Raw genomic sequence first — 20,500 nt, 5'->3', positions numbered from 1 at the left:
CTTGATATGAAGTAAATTTAAATCTGCAACTTAGAACCATTTAAAAATAAATGATGACATTATCACATGCAGTGGGAAAAAACAAAAAACAAAACAAAAAAAAAGGGTACCTAAAATCCCATTCTAAGCAAATACACCAGGACCCAAAAATGAAACCATCTCTTTAAACACCCTGTTTCATTTTCCAGCTTCTTTTCCTATTACCTCTGCATCCATTTTAATTTCTTGTTCCTTTGCCATGACTTTTTGCTATCTGGAATAGTTTTTTTTTTGTTTTGTTTTGTTTTTTGGGTTTTTTTTTTTTTCCCTCCCAACACTTCTGATACACGAGGCAAGGTGAAATCTGGCATATGCTTGGAGGCGGTTATTAAAGCAAAGGAAGCGGAAGCATACAGCACCAAATAAAGTAATTCATTTTAGTTACAAACATTAACCCTAACCAGAGACTTCCCTCTTACCCTGAATATCAGGTCAGTTAGGGGTCACTCAGGTACAAGTCATTTTTAGCAATCATGTGATGATTTCTTACTTGAGCCTGGGCCCCCCTCAGTCTGGTTTACAGAGACAACTGTCTAGTTGATGAGACATACAGATGAGGAAGACAGACAAAATCCCCAGGTTTCAGGATATCTCTATCCCCATGTTCGGGATACCTCCATCCCCATGGGGGTGTCTAGCCAGCACATAAATCAAAAAACAAATAAGATAGTTGTAGATGTTGGAAACTATGAAGAATGTAATGCGGTGGCGACTGGGTGGAGAGAGATGATCTGAACTTAAGTCCAAATGATAGGAAGTCAGCTCCACATGTACCTTAGAAAAGAGAACTGTACCAGGTGGGGAAGCAAGTGCAAAAGCCCATGGCAGAACCTTCATGTTTTATGCCAGCGCTTCTACATGGTCTCTCTCTGTCCCTCCTAAACAAAATGTGCACATGATTCAGATGATTTTGCAGCAACACAACTAAATAGAGGTGAATTCTCTCTCTAGTGGATTCCACTGCCATGTCCATTTCTAACAAGACTGTTCTTAAACTGTGTAACTCCCTTGCTTATGGGAAAACAGTTTTTTGGAGGAGAAATACTCTCCATTGGGTGCTCCCAGAAATTCCTGTCTAGTACCAATGGCTTCTTAAAGGAAGGTACATTCCCCGTGGAACATTGTGGATAATCACACAATCACCATGGGTTTCCATGCAGAAAATCCTAAAAGAAGGAGGAGGAGGTTGACTTTGGGGTAAAGAACAGCCCTGCTGACCATAACCACCACCAACTTCCCCACATTCTTCTTGCTTTCTCTAACATTTGGGACACTTAGGTTTACTTGAGACCAATAAAGAGAGAAGGTGACACCTCTTTCCATTGGTTTAGTCATGAGTTGATATAAAGCATACCCCAATATTTATTGTTTGTTTTAAAAATCACTTTGTGATGGAATTCATCCTTTCACCTTGCCTGAGAGTCTCCATTTTAAAAAATTTAGAAGCAGCACATGCTATGAAATTATCTGTACATCGGGGGGGGGGTGGATTCTGAATTATAATCACCATCTAAATCAACCTCATAGAACAAATATCTCAGGTGGTATTTGGAAAATACTAGTTCTGTTTCCAAAGATTCTCAATTTCTTCTGAAGTTATTTCACCTTACCTTCAGAGTTTCTGTTCTATCATCTGACCAGATCAAGAAATTACTACTTCATTTGTGATTAATCTCACTTCTTCCTCACTAGTATAGGAAAGAAGAAGGAATTAAGGAGTAAAATTAATGGAAACCAAACATTTATTTAAAAAAAAGAAGATCATTGAAGAAGATTATAAGCAGGGTATAGGTGTCTCCTTATGGCAATACACAGGGGCCCTTGTAGATTTCCCTCTGTGGATAGGATTCATTCAGCAATGAAATTTGAATGCTGAACTCAAGGCATCAGCAGGAAGATTTAATTGAGAGCATGTCAGCTTGAAGTATTTTGCCACCCTAGTTGACATAAGGAACTTGTATTAAATGGGGCCTCCAAAGCAAAATTCTAAGGGTTAGAATTTGGGAAGTAGGTAATATTATCCCTAGAGAGCATGAGAGGTAGACTGAGGGATGAGTGAGAAAGTAAGATAATCCATGCCTCTGAAATTTGTCAGTATCTGGTAGTGGAACCACCTTCTCTTGTCTCAATCACTGCTGAGGAACAAGGATTCTCCAAAGAATGCAAGACCCTACCACACCTACCAAGTTTTATAAGAAAAAAGCTACCACTTTCATCCATGCAGACTGTGCACTTCATTAGTCACTTTTCATGCAGGCAAAAATGTGAGTGGTGCCTACTGAGTTGTGCAGTGCCTGATCTGCACAACTGTACACCACTGACTCTGTAATAAATGAGAGTCCTTACCCAGAGCTTCAATCCAATAATGTTAAACCCAGTTACTTGACTATTCCTGAAACAGAGGCTCAATACTACTCTAGATTCTGTCTATTGCTAGTTTAGGCACTTAAAAACTGCAACGAGAGTACCAGCAAATGAGCCTTCTGTTCCCATAATTTAGCTGGGGAATCCAGTCAGAATTTGAACCAACCCATCCTTCTGCACCTGATCATTTGGAGTTAGGTGTATATAAAACCAATGATAAAGATCATTTGCTAGGTTAATGATGCATAAAAACCAAAAACTGGGGCGCCTGGGTGGCTCAGTGGGTTGAAGCCTCTGCCTTCAGCTCAGGTCATGATCCCAGGGTCCTGGGATGGAGCCCCGCATCAGGCTCTCTGCTCCTCGGGGAGCCTGCTTCCTCCTCTCTCTCTCTGCCTGCCTCTCTGACTACTTGTGATTCTGTCTAATAAATAAATAAAATCTTTAAAAAAAAAAAAAACTGGCTGGGAGTTAAAGAGCATATCCTAATTTTTAGTGGGATCTGCTACAGAATGGTGGTTATATCACAATTACTTTACAGCTGCACTTATTATTAAATTCAAACCATCCTTATTAAACAGATCAGGCCTCATTTGTGGGTAACAGTCAAACTCACAGGGTTGAGTCATACTTAGAGTTACCACCTTATCCAGATTTGCTGGCAAATTCCCTGGTTTTAGCACTAAAAGTTCTGTGTCTCCAGAAACTCCTTGGTCCTGGGCAAACTGGGACATGTTGGTCACCTGGCACAACAAAGCAAGGTTCTAGAAAAATGAAAACAATCACAATGTAGTAATAAACAGCAAACGTTGATCCTTCACTGATAGTTGTTTCTCAGCCTGTATTGTCTTATCATAAACATTCAGTCACAGGTTCTGTAACCCACAGAGTAAACACAGTCAAGTATTGCATTTTAAAAAGGTTTCCTTGACTTCCAAAAGGTAAGGGTCGTTGTTAAATACCTAGTTCTGTACACATTTCATCAAATCCTGCTTTCGAATATTTGTTCAAAGTCTTTGCCATTCTTGCAAGTGAATGACTTTTAAGAACAACGTTTCAATGAGTTAATAACTTTTATAATCACTTTATTAGTCTTAGTTGGCAAAGAGAAACTACAGAAAAATGGGAGAGGTTTCTTGGGTAGAGAGAAATAAACACTCCAGTCTTGTCATGTCGCTGTCTGTTCAAGGGGAAACTTGAGAATGGAACATTTTACAGTTTGGGAAGCTCGGGAGTAATTATGAGTTTATTTGGGTCTTTCTCAATTCAGTTTGACAGACTTCTGGGTGCAGTTTTATTTTTCGCAATTTTCAAAATGAAAAGACACGTCTGAGTGGAGTGGAGTATTTATATGGAATTGTAAAAACCGAAAAAATAGATCCTGCTATTCATTAGTTTGTATGTGACTCTACAATGATTTGGGGAGGGTTCCACCAAACCTTAAAACTTTTTTGTTCTTTTGTGGTTTCTTTGGTGTGTGTTGTTGTTGTTGATTTAATTTTTCTCTTTTTATTTTGGCTGAAACTTGAAAAAATTGAGTCAGTGGCTAGCTGTACAACGTTTTTAAACAAATATTTGCAATTTTCCAATTTTTAAGGCCAATGTCGCTCACCTTGGAAATTATGTTCAAATCTGTTGTTGAGTGTTGCCACAATTTATTATGCCAAGTGGCCTCTCATCGAGACATTAGATTCCTGTCCAGTCTGTATTAGAGGAACAGTAAAAACCAGTACCTCGGTTGTCATTCAGAGTCGGGGAGGGGGTATTTTAAACTTTACTCTTTGGTCAATGATTACTTGATATACCATTTGCGATGAATCTCATTTTAATGTCTGTTTCTCAACTAATAACTGTTAATCACATCATACATCCCCAAAGTTGGATGTTTTTCAGAATTGTTCTATTTTTGCTACCACCCAAACAGTCTTCAACAGTTAGCGGGGTCTTGGTTACTGTTGGTTTGGGAGGGGGCGGTTGATTTTGGTTTTTGTTTTGTTTTGTTTCATTTAAGTTTTCTTGTTCAATCTTTGCTCAAACCCAAGAACTTTAGCTGCTAGGTTAGAACTCCTGTCTGCTTTCCTGAGCCTTGTTGCTAGTCTTTATGTTATTCTGGTTTGTTCCTTCTTACCCTGCTAACTTCTAGCTGGACTGAAGGGTAAGTGTTCCCCTATAGCTAGCACAGCTCAGATAATCAGACTAGATTATCTGACACCTGCAATGTGCTTCCTCCCTCTCCTCTTAAATCTCCCTCATGTCTAGACTTTGTAGTAAAACTTTTCATGTTATTTTCCTGACCTTAGGTTTGAAATGTAAGCTTCCATACTGGAACTAGGATGCATGTGATGTGTGCATAATTGCCTCCTCTCCTTGGCTTTCATATTGGCATCAAATGATCCTCTGAGTAAAGCCAACCATTAACATCTCCTAATTTTTTTTCATTCCAAGAATATTAATTAGCATCACAACAAAATGGCCAATGATGCCTTTGTTTCATGGAATTCACAGCTACCTGACTGCTTAATGCCTGAAAACAGATCATTTTGCACTCTGATAATGTGTTGTTGTTTTTCCTCTCCCATTCCAAAGATGAGAATTGTCAGCTGTACCTGTGGGGTGGTAACCATGGATAACTTAACAAATAGAAAGGTGGGGTAGGGCACCCAAAGATGTTAACTAAATAAGATTTTAAGAAACTGCAGAATACAGTGAATAAAGTAAATGCATTATTTGAACACTAAAGAGTTCCTTCTACCTGACTTGAGGGTGTGATTTAAGTAAGACCCAATAAAGGGTTAATTTTGAAAGGCAAGCTATAATACACGAGACCACCACACACAAAAACGGAAACTTAAGGACACGATTGAATCCATGTAGCTTTTTCACAGAAGCTTCAAATTCACAATCTCACAATACTATGGAGGGTTTGGACCTCTGGTCTTGAATGTCTCCCTGCTACTTCACCAACCACGAAGATAACCAAAGCATTTATATTGGTATTAATTTTTCAAAAAATACACCTATAAGAGAAAAAAGAAACTTTAAAACTTAGAAAAACCTTTCTCTTTGCTATTTGAGTTACTAATGAAAGAGAATCTATAATTCCTTTATTCATATAGGGAAAAGCTGTCAACCCAACGCATTGAGAGAAGACATGACCTTAGAAGGAAATAGAAAAACCAGTCAAGAGAGCAGGCAAATATGTACTTGAGTATTCTGAATGCTGATTTAGAAATTGTAGGTCATATCATTCCTCCTGCCCATTTAATAATAGTACTTTCTTCTAACTCTTTCTGTTTCTTTAATTTGCTTTCTTTACCCCTTTCTTTGTTTTTTCTTTTGTTTTGCATAAATGTACCCCTGGCTAGCAGACAGATTTTTTTCACCACTTCAAGCAGATACTTAATTTAACTTTACTTTGAATGTCTGATGAGGCATTTTAAAAGCTTACCACTGAATGTGAATATAGTGGGAATTTAGGATTTTGCTATACTTTTTTTTTTTTTTAAAGAATGAAAGAAAGGATGGGTGAATAGATGACTGAATGAAATCTGTTCTGAGCGAATTTACATATATTTGCACAACAACGCATCGCTATCCTAGTAGATTTCCAAATAGTTGTTTGTCTTTATTCCTTTCTGTAGTTTTATCTCATGAGAGTTTCGCTGTATCTTCTTGTATTGTCAACTTGCAGTTGCTACCTTGCAGGAATGCAATATCAAAGAATTAACTCAATATCAAATTAATTTGCATGACCCCAAACCACACTGTAAATCATTTTCCTTCTTGTTGCAAAAGTAAATGACTTTTTAAAAAAGAAAGAGACTCCCCAAATCAGGTCGAAAATTTTCCAAACACCATGATATGATCTACATGGTCCATGTTAAATGAAGGCTCATTTCTTTGTGAACTACTTCAGGCACATTTTAAATGTATTTTTCACTCATCAGCTGAGCGCACTCATGTCATATAGTGAATTACAGTAAGATACATTATTACTTAGCCAACTACAGAAAGTTTATTTTTGTTCATGCCACAGGGAATGTAAAGTCATCATCGAGTACTCTGTAAATTAATGGAAAATATAATTAATACAGCAGGGAAAATTACAGATCATTTAGTTACTCATTTTGAGATCATTTACAAAATCTCTGTTATGAATTTTACTCAAAGTAACTGTCTTATAAAGAATTATAAAAATTAACTTGAAATAAACATCACTTTTATCCCCTTGGGTGTACTGCCACAGTAGTTTTAAATTCAAGATTTTTGCAGAATGCAGCTTGGCCCTTCGTAGCTTCCGAGAAGCCATTGTCTCTTGGCCATGTGAGTAGCTTGACTGAGTCAAGGGGACCATGAAGGAGTTAAGTTGTTTCTCAAGGGCAGCAGGCATAGGAGGACCAATCTTTTGCTTGCTGTGCAGAGCTCAGGCAGGGCTCAACATCCCCTGGTTACTTGATCATGCCAAGAAAAACTCTTCTAGAAAAATCTGTAAACAACCAGCTGCCATCAATCATTGTCATTTCTTTATTTCATGTCTTCTGATGAGGTTGACTACTGTCATTGCTCGTTATTGTCCAAACCATACATTCACTTTTCTACTGTCAAGCAGATATGACAAGCACACATTTTCCATATAAGAAAGATACAAAGTCACCTTTTAATTTGCAGTTTGGGTTCACAATGACTTTAGAGTCACATTAGCTATTCTCTTGCCTCTAGCATCCATCAGGAGTCACAACAACCATAACTGTGCTCCACTTTTCAGTGATAAAGTGGCACCTCTAGCTTATAAAAGGGATTCATTAGAGAAAGGAGCCTCTCTTAGACAATTTATTAATGGTAAAATCATAATTATTTTCAACAGCATAATTTCTTTTTCCCTAGCCTATGAAAAGTTTCAAAATATAATATTACAAAATAGAGAGAGAGATTTGACCTACTGTCCTCATTCCCTCAGCTATTAAAGTAATAGGAAAATCTCAATAAAATGAAAACTTGAAAGCTATATTAGTCCCACCAAGAAAATTACATTTGTCTGGTAGACCTTATTGGAAACTTATCTAAAACATTTTGTATCTGAAACAAGATCACATAAATATGTTTGTTATTAAGATAAGAGTTCATGAAAAATATTATATGTTTCCAATTGTAAGGAAGAAAAAGGAAATGACTATCACACATGAAATAAACCCAAACATCATGATCAATTAAAGAACAACATCACTAGTAGGGCCATCAATTAGTGAGGTCACTTGAATTTGAATGAAGTAGGTGAAATGAGAGTTATAAAACCCACAAAATCATATCACTTTAGAAACCAGTACTTTCCCAACTTTCCTTAAATGCCAAACCAAAATTGTTTCTGAGTAAACTTGGGGTAAAGTTTTGATGAGCTTCCACTCAAAAATGTACCTGCCTTCCATAAGTCTTTGTGTCCATCAGCCTGTTTCTGTGTCATGGATACCATTAAAAAGACTTTAAGTTTCTTAATGTAGTTAAGTACAGTACCTATATCAACTTTATTCATCCAAGGTTAGTCTGAAGTCCTGTCTATGCTCATGTTATACAGGACTTCAGAACTGTTATGCAATTAAGCCCCAGAAGTAAAACAAGTAGCACTGTTTGGAAGATGTGTTGAATTATGCCCTACCTGCAGAGCCTATAAAATTACACAGCCAATTTTAGGACATTTGGAGCTCTTGCAGACCAAGAAAGGCTTAGGAACTATTCGACCAGGTCTGGAAAATGTAAGGGTTAAAGTCAGTTCTTAAAATGTGGTCAGTCCTTGATTTCTTGAGAAGGAGAAGGAGAAGGAGAAGCAGAAGAAGATGTATTAATGGAAAAGAGAATTGGTATACATTTCCCAAAGCCAGAGATAATCCAGACATCACTGGAGACTTCAGCAGCCACGTTACCCTCCTAATTCTGTTTTGCTCGCCCTAGTGTTCAAATTCATTTTCATTCTACTGACACAAGCCAAACATTGGCACAGGAAGCAATCCCAAGGTGTCCTGAATTCAGGAAGTAACTTTCTCATATTTTGCTTTGGGCTGTTTTCCCCCTTGCTAATGTCAGCATTGGGATTTTCTTTTTCTTTCATCAATCAGTTCCAATTGCTTGTAGGGGGGGGAAATGGAGTTGCAAGGAGCATCTATTTTGTAATGTTCCGCACTGTAGAAGAACAGACTGGGGCCGTGCAAGAATGACTATATGGTGTTGCTTGGGAAGCACCCACAAGTTCTTTGAAACAGAATTTGGAACAGCTGGACCACTGCAGTGTTTTATTTTAAAATAGACAACATATGTAATGCATATGGTCCTAGACATGTATGGAGACACAGGCAGACAATCTGAATGGTATCCAAAGACACCTGCACCTAGAATTCTGTTTCCTTCTATAAGATTTTTTTTTTCTCCGAAGAGCACATGTTCCCACTTTTGGATTTGCAAGATGCCATCTGAATCCCCATGTGTGTGACTCCTTAATAAAGTCAATGGGAAGTTTCCTGGGATGGAAGTGTCAGAAAAAGTCAGTTAATAAACACCTCCTAAGGACCTGGCTCCTCTGGGAGACGGCAGGGGAAAGAACAGATCAGAAAGTTGCCCTCAGGGAACATATTATCTATCAAAGGATTCAACTGTGTGTGGGTGTTCTGACCACTGAGAAATTGGAATACAAACCAGCAAAAACACAGAGACAGGACGTGGGAATTAGTGGTACAGGGGCAGAGGAGAAGCACAAAGCAGAGAGACTGGGAATGCTCCCAGCTTCCTAGAAGCAATATGGTTTAAGAAGCAACCTGTAACTAACATTAGCTATAAATGCAGAGACATCCTTGGCTTGCTGAAAACATTAAACAAACTGGCTTCGGAGCACTAAGAAACCTGCCCACTTGCTCACAGCTAAGGTTTATTGAGTACTTACTATGTGTTAGGTGTCCAGGTGCTTGACAAGTCCGACTCAGCAGAACCTCTCAGTAACCTTCCCAGGGGAGACTCCAACACTATTCTCAGCTTACATAGGATGAAAAGCACACTCAGAAACACCGGTCAACCTACCTGCTTCATATCACATGCCTAGTAATGAGAAGGCTGGCTTCGAATTCAGTTTTTGTGACCCCCCCCCAAGCCCACCTACTTAGCCACCTGCTATCCTAGCTCAAATACACTGTTCGTGTTGAATTTAGTATATCAACATTTCATAAAATCAAGAAATAGAAAATGTTTGTTGAAGTGGTGAATTTATTTATTTTGATGAAATAAATTCATTATTTTAACACATATGTCTCCAGTGTCTGCTGTGTACCAGGTACTGAGGTATATACCCTTCTAGGTGCTGGGAATACAGCAGAGAGCAAAAGTACAGATATCCCTGCTGGGATGGAGCTTAAAAATCAGATCCCTTCCTCTGACACCTTCAAATAGCATCCCTGGCCCCCTTTCTTTTTCTGAATATAAGCTCAGTGAAATTCTCAAAGATTTCATGGGAGCCAACCCCCCTTTTAAGCACTCCTGAGTTGTTGGAACCATTAAGATAATGAGCCTAAATCTGAGTAAATGATGATTTTGTATAAGCAAAATCCAGGGACTGCTCGTTACACCTGCTGGAAATTCCCATTGCATTCAGCTCCATCTTAGGCATGCAGAAGTTGTGCAAGGGATCTTAAGGGTGGTTAAATGACAGTGACCTCACCAAGGAAAGTGGAAATCTGGCTCATTTTACACCCAAGGAAACTGAGTCTCAGAGAGAGCAACAAGCCACCATCCCACGGCTGATTTAAAAATAGAACTCAAACTAGAGTCCAGATCTCATAAAGCAGTCCCAGGCTCATCTACATGTGGACCGAGAGAGAGGGAGGAAAGAAAGGAAGAAGGAAAAAGGAATTTTTATGTTGACAGAGTTGCTTTCTGAAAAGGAAAGCAGGCTGATTTTAAGCATATTTTTCCGTAAGCCTGCTTTTTTAAAGCGTAAGTAAAAGCGAAATTGTTCTTTAGATGTACTCTCAGCCAGGAATTAGCCCGGTGAAGCTGTATTGTGATGCATCGGGGAGGCGGGGAGTGGGTCTGTATCCAGGTCCCCGCAGAGGAGCCAAGTTGTCTTTTCAGATACATTTCCTGAGTGGGCAGGCAGCAAGGCGAAATAGTTCACCGCAAACTTTTCAAGAGGTTCAACAAATAACGAAAAAGAGACTTGAAACATGTGTCATATTTTTAACAGCTACGAAAGAGCCCCCTTCTCTCCGAGCTCAGTGACCGGTTGCACCATCGTAATTGAAGAGCAATAAAATAGCGAGCCAAACTGGCAAAGTAAGGCCTGGGCCGATTTGTCAGCTTGCAAGCCTCTTCTGAGAAATTCAAGAGCAAAAAGCTGGTGCTAGCCAAAATGCCTCATCTATCTGTTAAAATTGGGAGGCACGAGGTGGATGAGGCTTTTCATGAGGATGAAATAGGATGAGCAATTTGTGTGTCCCACTGTCATTTTTCCCAAACTCAACGGACCTGGGACTGACCGGAGGGTGGGAGGAGGGCATAATCTGTCCCATGGATTGGAGAGTGTCCCCTGGACTGCAGGAGTGCCCTCCTGCGGGCATAGAGCTAAAGTTGGAGCAGGTTTAAGACGTGTGCCTTTGGCCAGAGGAGTCTCACACAGTCTGGGAGCAGCAGGCTTCCTCCCCAGCATCACCTTTGCGGCCACCTCTCTTCCTAACCATGCTGTGTCAAAGGAGAAATACTTTGGGCTCCAGCTTGGAGCCCAAACAACCAACAAAAGAAATCCTTGTAGAGAAAGAAAGCACCTAACCTGAATCCGAAAGCACTTTCTTGAAGACAAACCCGAGGCAGTTAACGGAGCAAAGAGATTTCTTTCTAGTATAATTCCCGTACATGTGAGATCCCTTCCAAAAGCTTGTGTTGCATCATCTTAATGGAGCAATTTGGCTATTAAAATACACATTCTTCAACTTGTCTTCTGGAAACCATTGCTTCTGTATGTCTAGGGCATAAACAACACATCCTGTTCAAACACTGACCACTTGCTTCTTCTATAGGAAATGACTAGAGATTTAAAAACTTGAACAGTGAGGGGTGCCTGGGTGGCTCAGTGGGTTAAAGCCTCTGCCTTTGGCTCAGGTCATGATCCCAGGGTCCTGGGATCAAGCCCCGTGTTGGGCTCTCTGCTCGGCAGGGAGCCTGCTTCCTCCTCTCTCTCTGCCTGCCTCTCTGCCTACTTGTGATCTCTGTCTGTCAAATAAATAAATAAAATCTTTAAAAAATAAAAAATAAAAAAAAAAATAAAAACTTGAACAGTGAGAGGGCAAAAATCTGACATACCAGGGATTTAGGTCTGAAGGATACACAAAACCAATAATGTGAGAAGAAATCATCCTTTTAATGTCACCCTGCTACCAAACCTCAATTTTTCAGTCATACCCTAAGTATGGAAGGGGAGGAAAAACTGCCTGGGATGAAGGCCATGTATGGAAATATATCCAAACACCCTCTCAAGTCAGAAATTGATTTTCCTCCTGTCCAGACAGCATCACTGATCCCTGGCAGGTCCCCGTATTCTGGTAGAATACTGCATGCGAGAGGAAGAATAAACTCTGGCTTAATTTGATATAGATTCTTTCTTTGCAGTCTGCATATCAGGAGAGTGAGTAAATATGAGGTGGAGTGAGCTGATTCCTTTAATACGTAGGATCTTCATTCCTACCTCTTTGGGATTTGCTTGGTCTCCCTTGAGTTGAATTCTGAGTTATTTTGCCGACTGAGTATAGAGTATTTTAGTTACACATATTGAGATTAATTAGTTAGCCCTTAGGAGGGTTTGCTTGTAGCCTTCACCCTGTAAGAAAAAGTGTGAATACATTGAGACTATTAATTCACAATAAATGGCAGATCATAGCCCTTGCTGAGTAAATATGTTTGTCTATTTCATAAGCTTTGCTAACTGTAAGCATGCTATAAGGCAATGACCTCGGCTATCACAAACTAAATTCCCATTTAACTTATTCTCCAGGTTTCAAGGAAAATCTTTTGTTATTATTATTTTTTTTTAATTTTGGAGGGTGGGGACCCAAATCTTTTGTGAAACCAAATTGGCAACGGGGATGGGGAAGGGGAGGATACAAATATTGTCACGTTGCTGAAAATCAGCATACCCCTTTTTCCAGCTAATCCCAATAATTGTAGAGAAATTGCTCTAGACATAACCACTGGAATGGCAGAATCTATTAAAAAAAAGATTAAAAAAAAGATAAATAGGCTTTTATAAGCAAAGATCCGATCTGCTTTCAGTGTTTAGTGAAATGCAGGCGAAGTTACGGTCGTGTGCTTAGTTTTTAAAGAACAACATAAATGCACTGGAGTTGTGATCATTTGATAAACATGTTGATGCCAATATATTTTTGCCTAAATGCAATAGACTCACCAGTGAGTGATGCAAGTTGACAATGGGAGGTAAAAAGTGTATCTTGCGGATGTTGGTGGGAGGCACCGGGTTGTGGGGGGGGGAGAGCTAGCGTTCATAATGCCTAGTGATTTCCTGTGTATTTGAAATGTCAAAGAAAATGTGATGTGTTTCTCTAAATTGTGTCTCTCTCTACATGTATAAATGAACAGACGCAGATAGAGCTCAAAAACATGGCATGGATGAATTTATCTCTTCCAACCCCTGTAACTTTGACCACGCTTCCCTCTTTGAGATGGTGCAACGCCTAACTTTGGATCACAGACTTAATGATTCCTATTCTTGCCTGGCAAGTATATTCTTTGGTCTACAGCAATTTAAACCTGATAACTTTTTTTTAAATAAAATATTTCTCTACCTTTCTATCAGAAGCTCTTTTTCTCTGTTACAGAGCCCCTTTAACAATTATAAATGTGTTCTTGATTTCCTGGGTGGAGATAGTTTTACTTACCAAAGAAAGAAGACAGAGCGGGAGGAAGTTATCAGTAGAGACAGATCCAATTCCCCAGCCTCCCTAGCTAAGCTTCCCCCTTTTCAGCTGCTACATGAGAAATATTCCCAAGAGGGTAATCGAGTTTGGCACCTGCTTGTGGAGAACTTGTAAAAATTGCCTTGGTTTCTTAGACTTTAAGATTCCCCCTTCCCTCCCCTCCACAGATGATAAGACCCCCGTGCTTCTTTCTCAGAAATGAATGTGTTCTTTTTGTTTATTTTTCAAAAATTAAAATGATTTGTAAATAAACTTCACTTAGCTTTTCATAAGCTAAACTGGTTTGGGTTTGTTTGTTTGTTTGGATAGCTTCTATTTTTTCGTAGTATTCAAAGCATTTTTCACCCTTTGGGGGAAATTTTTATGGTGCTTTAGACATTTGGAAGTCCAGCTCTCCAACAAGAATATCAGCATTTCTTGAAATCCTGTTTTAAGCCTAGATTTAAATCATTTAAATTCAAGGGACAACTATTATGTCTTTTAAAAAATTCTGTCTTTATTGGATTCCTGAAGATACATTTTAGGCTTTCTGCTAATCAAATTCAGAAGCCTACAAAAGACCCCATTTATATCCTCTACAAACCGTAAATTGTTACTTCATTTCTTAAAAGTAAATGATTTTAATCCCACTTTATAGATGGGAACGGTGAGGGGAAATAATGAAATGACTTACACAGAGGAAAGGCCTCAGCCCTGACTCTAAAGATTAAGGTTAATATATCTATATTTTGTCAATATTATGCAATTTACCAAGGTTAACATATTATTGACATTTATGTAAATATAATGAAAATCTGTTTCCTTTCTAAATGACATGGCTATTTCCTACATCTATTCTTACTACTTTTTATTTTAAATTCTGGGTTTTTTCCTGTAACCAGAAGCCAAACAATTAAAAATAGTAGATAAAATAGTCTTAAAAACAGAAACGGGATATACGGAATAATTTATTAATCTGCGTCTCATAAAACATTCATTGATGATCTCGGGTTTAGAATCACTTCATCAGAAGAGTCTGAACTTTGCCAAATTGGAAAGGAACACTTCACTTTGACTTTAAAAAAAAAAAAAAAAAAAGCTTACCTTGCATTGCAAGGCAATTTTTCTTAAATGTGTTTCTTATGATTATGTGATTATTCATGTAATTATAAATTGCATTCATGAAAGTTGTAAGAATATGCTGCTGAGCTTAATTCCTATTCTCTTGAGGAATTTTTTTTAAGTATATTATTTTCAAGACTTTTTTCACATCATTTTAAAAACAATTTTCTTTTTCACTAAGAAATTCAGTCACTAAGGAGAGTTAGCATAAAAAATTAAACCAGAAGTGAAATTTTGAAACTTGCCTCCTATTAATCATGTATAGGCTTAAAAAGATGCTCCAAGATCCAAAATTAATTAAAAATGCCATAAAATAGTTTCCTTTTGCTTTTGTATACCTGTAATCTATTAATCATTATCCCAAAATTTCAGAAAATAACAGCAATTAAAAGGACCTTATCTTCTGCCTCTATATATTTCATTTTCTCATTATTACAATCTTTTTTTTTTTTTTTCAGTTAGTTTTGGAGACCGACCAGCAGGGATACATAAATTTTTCTGTGTCTTCGACTGAGTTCCTAATTGATATTTCTTCAACTCTTTTCAAAGCAGCTATTTTGGCATCTACAAAAGACTTGGTGTCATCTGAGTCGTAGAAAATATATTTTAATCTTTCACAGCAGTGTTGTTTCTAAGATTTAGCATTTGGGGTAGCAGATGGAGTGGCAAAGAAGTTGCCTATAGGGGCAGCCCACTGCCTCGACTACTCTCCCGCCCTCTGCAGTAACTTATAATTTGAAATAGGAAAGATGCCGTCTTTCGTTGGATGCATTGCTGAGCTGCATGTTGTCAATCGAAGAGTCCCCAGATCACTAATACAAGATCAGAGTACTGCAGAGGCCTCTCTCTCTGTGCTTCTGTGGCCTGTATCTGCCCTCCCCACAACTCACACCTGCCATCACTTTCTCCTTTTGCCTTTTCTTTCCCAAGATGGAGTGATATTCACAAGACTCAGAGAGGACCCTCAAAGTAAAATTAAATTTATATTTTAAACAATTCTAAATTCCCAGCTTACAAAGTACCAACCTAAATCGGTTTACAGGTTGCCCTCCCCCCGCCACTGCCCCCATCGCTATCCAGAAGTTCACTCGATGCCACTTCGCTTTTACGAAAAGACCTATATTAGTACTTGTTTTCAATAACCAAAAGAGATCCGAAGAGGATTTTCACTTTTATGGAATGATGATTGCTTCTTCACTTGACACCATTTTGGCTTATGAAAGGTTTTGTAAGAACACCCCGTTTTCGGATAGTGAAGGAAACGTGTACCTTTTTGCCTCTGAAAGGTACCAAATCCAAAAGAAGTGATTTGATTTCTGGCTTGGCTGATGGGTGACCTTGAGTGGCAAGCCACTTGGCCTTTCTGAGCTTCTGTTTTTTTGAGTGCATCATGGAGGTGGTGATTTCTATGCTATCATGCTTCACAATCTGCTCTGAATCAGAGATCCCATCCAGGTTCTCTTTTATAGCAGAGTTTCATCTGATCATACAGCAAGCAAATAAACAATAAGAAAACAAATAATTGCAGGGGGTGGGGGGATGAAACAAGATGCTAAGCCAGGGCACCAGAAGCACCTCTGAGTTTACACGAATCATGTCTGGTTCACAACTTGAAAACTTAGTCTCGTTGCTCCCTTTGCAAAGTTGCGTCATGATCCTCATTTTTAAATTTAAAAAGGATTTCCTATCAAAGTGAAAGAATTTATGAAGTCCTGGCATTTATGTAGACCAATCCTAATATTTCTTAAAGCTTCAGAGTAGGAAAAACGAAAGACTTTGAGTAAGCCCGTACTGCTTCTGTTTTGTATTATTCGTGAGTCACTTAGCAGCTCTGATCTCTAGTTTCCTTATCTAGAGGGAGATAAACCTACCCTGCTCACCTCAGGAGATTGCTATGGGGCTCAAGTGGAAATTCTTTGTATAAAGCATGATACCAACCTAAGACCTCATGTTATTATTTCCTCTTATCAGTAACCAAGATTTCACCCTGTCCCCACACCAATGCTCTTGGAAGGTATATGGTTCAGTGTTAGAGCAGCAGGTGAGATTCTGTTTCTGGAATCAAGCCATCTGCTAATTCAGACTCCAGCACATAAAAGCTCTGGGATCCTAGGGAAATTCCATGTCCTCCCTCAAATTGATTTTCCCCACCCATCCAACAGGATAACAGGACCTGCCTCGCAGGGCTGGTACAAGGGTTAAAGCAGCCAGCACACACAATGGGGTTAGCACAGTGGCTGGCACTTAGAAGAAAGCAAAAGGTATTGGCTCTGGCAATTTTTAAACCCCCTTCTCCAGTCACCCTCAACTGTAAGCAGCTCCAAAAACAAAAACAAAAAAACCCACCACCAACAACAAAAACCTGTATTTAAAAGAAAGTCTTTCCTTTATTCCCCAAACAGGGCTGGTTCAGTCCTGGCCAGGTGTTTGTCCTAGATGAGTATTGCGCCCGAAACGGAGTCCGAGGGTGTCACCGACATCTCTGCTACCTCAGAGACTTGCTTGAACGGGCAGAAAATGGCGCCATGATTGACCCCACACTCCTCCACTACAGCTTTGCCTTCTGTGCATCCCATGTCCACGGGAACAGGTAAGCACTTGTCCAGAGGCATTTCTCCAAATACATATAAAATACATATATATATATATATATATATATATTTTAAAGGCGCTGACAATGGCTTGTGGTTGGTCCTGCTTTTAGAATTATCTCTAACTTTGTGTCCATTCCCATTCCTTCTGTAGCACACACACACACAGATGAACACAAAGGTGTTAATTTCTCCTTTCAAGAAATTTAAAAGAAATGGCAAACAGGACTTCTGAAGTGGTCTCTGAAGGTAAAAAAAAAATCTAGGTTTGAATCATGGCTCCTCCATTTACTAGCAGAGATGCTGGATGGTAATGAAACCCTCCATGCCACAGTTCTGTCATCTGTAAAACAGGGTTGGTAGTGTCCTCATCACGTTTTTTAGAGGAGGCAGGTGGACTCAGCACAATTCCGGGAACAAGACAAGAGCTTCATAAATTTTTACCTTTGTTCTTCTCATTCCTTCGTTATCTTTCATTTCATAGATATTTAATGATTCCTTACTGAGTGCCAGGCCCTCTGGTACACAGTCAGCATATGCGGTGAGCATACAAGACACCAAACAAGGACAGGGTTACATAGAGATTGGTGCTCTGATGACAAGAAATAATATTCCATGCTAGCATTTAATAAAGGAAGACAGCTTAGACGGGGTGTTAGGATGGCAGGGAGGGTGTCCCTGAGGAAGAGAGGCTTGGGCTGAGAACTGAAGCATGTGTAGGAGTTGAGTGCTTCCAGGCAAAAGGAGCAGCATGTACAAATGCCCTGCTGAAGGAGGAAGCCAAGCACACTTCCAGAGCTGAAATAAGCTAGGTGAAGCTGGAAGGCAAAGATAATCATAACACTTACAGTTTAACCATGGAGCTGGGAAGAACTTCAGAGATCACAGTGTAACCAACCCCCTCATTTTATAGGTTTTATAGATAAGACTAGAACATCAGTTCTTCTAACTCCATACTAAGTACTCTCTTTCTTTAGACGTTGCCCAGCTCCTGGAGGAAAAGATCCATGTTCTGAATAATGCAAAGCAGCAAATAATTTAGGAACATTACCATTTGGCTCTGAAGACATGGAATAAATTTCCACATTACCACAGCCAGTTTACTATCCCAATGTATGTAGCCTCACATTACTAGGAAGACAAGCCTGAATTACCTCTAGCACCTCAACCCAGGAAAGGCACATCCAGGAAAAACTAGGTCTCTTCGGAAACCCAAAAAAGTTGATGCTGTGGGGAAATTCACATGTGGGAGGGTCCCGATCTGACTGCATTTATTTTAAATCAGACTGTCAGTTATCTTCATCTTTGCAAGCTAGATGACTGAAATATCTGTAGGATTTGTCCTGTGCCTTTCTTCTCTCTAGCACTGGTAGGTTTTATGAGATGCAACTTCAACATTTAGAAGTAGGTAACAATAGCAGTGTAGGTTTGAATATTTAACAGGCAACAAGGTTTTCAACATCTCCCATTGTTACAAGGTTTGCTAGCCCAGCACATGACCTTTTATTTACATAAAAAATATTTATGAAAACTCTGATACCTGGGGAGTATCTGTGTATAACTCTGCTTTTTATAAATATGTACACTTTGATGACTATCTGTTACAGCCTCTTGGACTGAATTCTTTAAAGAGAGAGAGAGAAGTTGCATTATATTCTCTGGGTTGTCACACTGTATTCTACATATGTTACTGAATAAGAAAGTGTTATAAAATAATGAAGTGTTTTTGTAAACTCCCTGGTAAACATCATCATGAATTATGATACACATTGTCTGGATTTCATATTGTAAGACTGCCACTTGATTCACAGTTAGGTTTATACATCTTGTCATGGAAACAGTTTTGGATTTCTTATTTTCTTTTCAGTTCCGATTTTCCTTATGCAAGTTTGCATCTTTTTCTTTCTTCTTCTTCTTTTTTTTTTTGCTTATTATTTTAGTTTGAATGCATTTGCTTTTGCTATTTGATGCATCCTTCTTTTTCTTTCTTTTGTTTGTGCATGCGTGCGTGCTCTTGATTCTCCTGTGGCTGACCGCCCTCTGTGCATGCCCCATGCGACCACCCCCTCTCCAAAGTCAACAAAAGCATGTATACCTTAGTGGGCTGCCACCAAATACAGACCCTCAAGGGAGCAAAATTCCCTCCCCATCTGAACCAGAGGCTAAAAAAGATACCAAAAAGGAATCCAAAAAAAGAAAAGATTACAAAACCCAGGCAAATCCAGAGCCCAAAAGGTAAGATGTTATGTGTGCATTGACTTGTGTTTTACGATGTCTGTGACATTCCCACCATCTGTGCCATGACTTCTACCCTACCAAACAGCAAGCTTTGTGTATTTCTGAAGTTTCTGTTCCTTTAAGGTTTTCAAAGGTACACTTTAACAGAAAATCCTAGCAATGGGCAAAATACCATGCATTAGGACTGAATTTGAGTCAGGTGTTTAGTGACTCTTAAATATATTCATATTGAAAAAAACTGAGCAATATGTAAACAGAATCATGAATCAGATTGCTTTTTTAGTGGCATCTAGTTGAGGGCCTGGTACCTTACCAAGTCGTTCATAATAAGCCACCCATGCTTTATAATTCTGAATTTATGTTTAAGGAGCAAACAGAATGGGTTATCAGAAGCCGGGTCTATACATTTATAGTAGCTCCATCATTTCTAGCAAACCCTTCTCAGTTCAGCATTGATTTCATGAAACAAAGCTATCTTTAGATAATGATTTATAATAAAAACATAAGACAAAACCTATCACTAAATGAATGACTCTTAGTAGAATCACTTATATAATGAGGTCACCTTGAAGCCAAGTTCTAAAATTCAAGTTCTAAAATTATATTTATCCTCTTTTGTTTTCTTTGTCCTTTAGGGCTACTCTCATTGTGATTTGATAAAATGGCAAAGTGGTGACTTTCCCCCTTTTTAAAATAGATTTGCAGTTATTTCCAGTGTTATACTTATGTCCTTCTTCACCTTCTCTAACCTTGCCACAAATTAACATTGACATTTTTTAAAAATTCTTTTTTAATTTTGAAACTGACATTCTGACCCTGACATTGCCAAGTGACACAAAGTTCACAAGCAAGTATGTTTTATGCTTCACTATGAATTTTGCCAGTGGACTATTTCTAGGTCCTAAAATATATACAGTTCACTTGTAGGCAGACTGAATGAAAATACCAACTTTCACTTCTTAGAGAATGTGGCAGGCTGTCAATTAACATGTCCAGGTCTGCTAGTGAAAGTCAAAGAAAGCCCTGATGCATTGTGGACCTCTGTTTTTGAAACTTTCAGTATGTAAGGATGGAGGTGAAGTGAAGTTTCTGTTTGTGTTTCCCTATGAGAGTCAGACTGCAAGGAGGTTAGAAAGCGCGTCGAGAAGGTTATAGGTCCCTCAGCCTCTGGTTGCTGTCCAAGGTGCTGCTCTTGAGAGATCAGCATTGAAA

At 38.9% G+C, this 20,500-nt stretch overlaps 1 protein-coding gene across 4 annotated transcripts in view; it reads left to right on the top strand.

Annotated features, from left to right (window-relative positions):
* The window catches only part of LOC111144071 (calcium dependent secretion activator), a 469,442-nt gene that overhangs the window by 315,220 nt on the left and 133,722 nt on the right, over positions 1 to 20,500 (top strand). For 3 of the 4 annotated variants that reach the window (XM_022498167.1, XM_022498164.1, XM_022498165.1), the window contains 2 exons: positions 13,021 to 13,157; positions 16,862 to 17,049. In XM_022498167.1, the coding sequence (XP_022353875.1) occupies positions 13,021 to 13,157; positions 16,862 to 17,049 (325 nt within the window). The remainder of the gene's footprint in view (positions 1 to 13,020; positions 13,158 to 16,861; positions 17,050 to 20,500) is intronic. The other variant, XM_022498166.1, reaches the window with a different exon arrangement.

Source organism: Enhydra lutris, unplaced genomic scaffold (assembly GCF_002288905.1).
Source record: "Enhydra lutris kenyoni isolate GAN:26980312 unplaced genomic scaffold, ASM228890v2 scaffoldscaffold10, whole genome shotgun sequence".
Classification (NCBI taxonomy): domain Eukaryota; kingdom Metazoa; phylum Chordata; class Mammalia; order Carnivora; family Mustelidae; genus Enhydra; species Enhydra lutris.
This window is presented reverse-complemented; position numbering and strand designations above follow the sequence as displayed.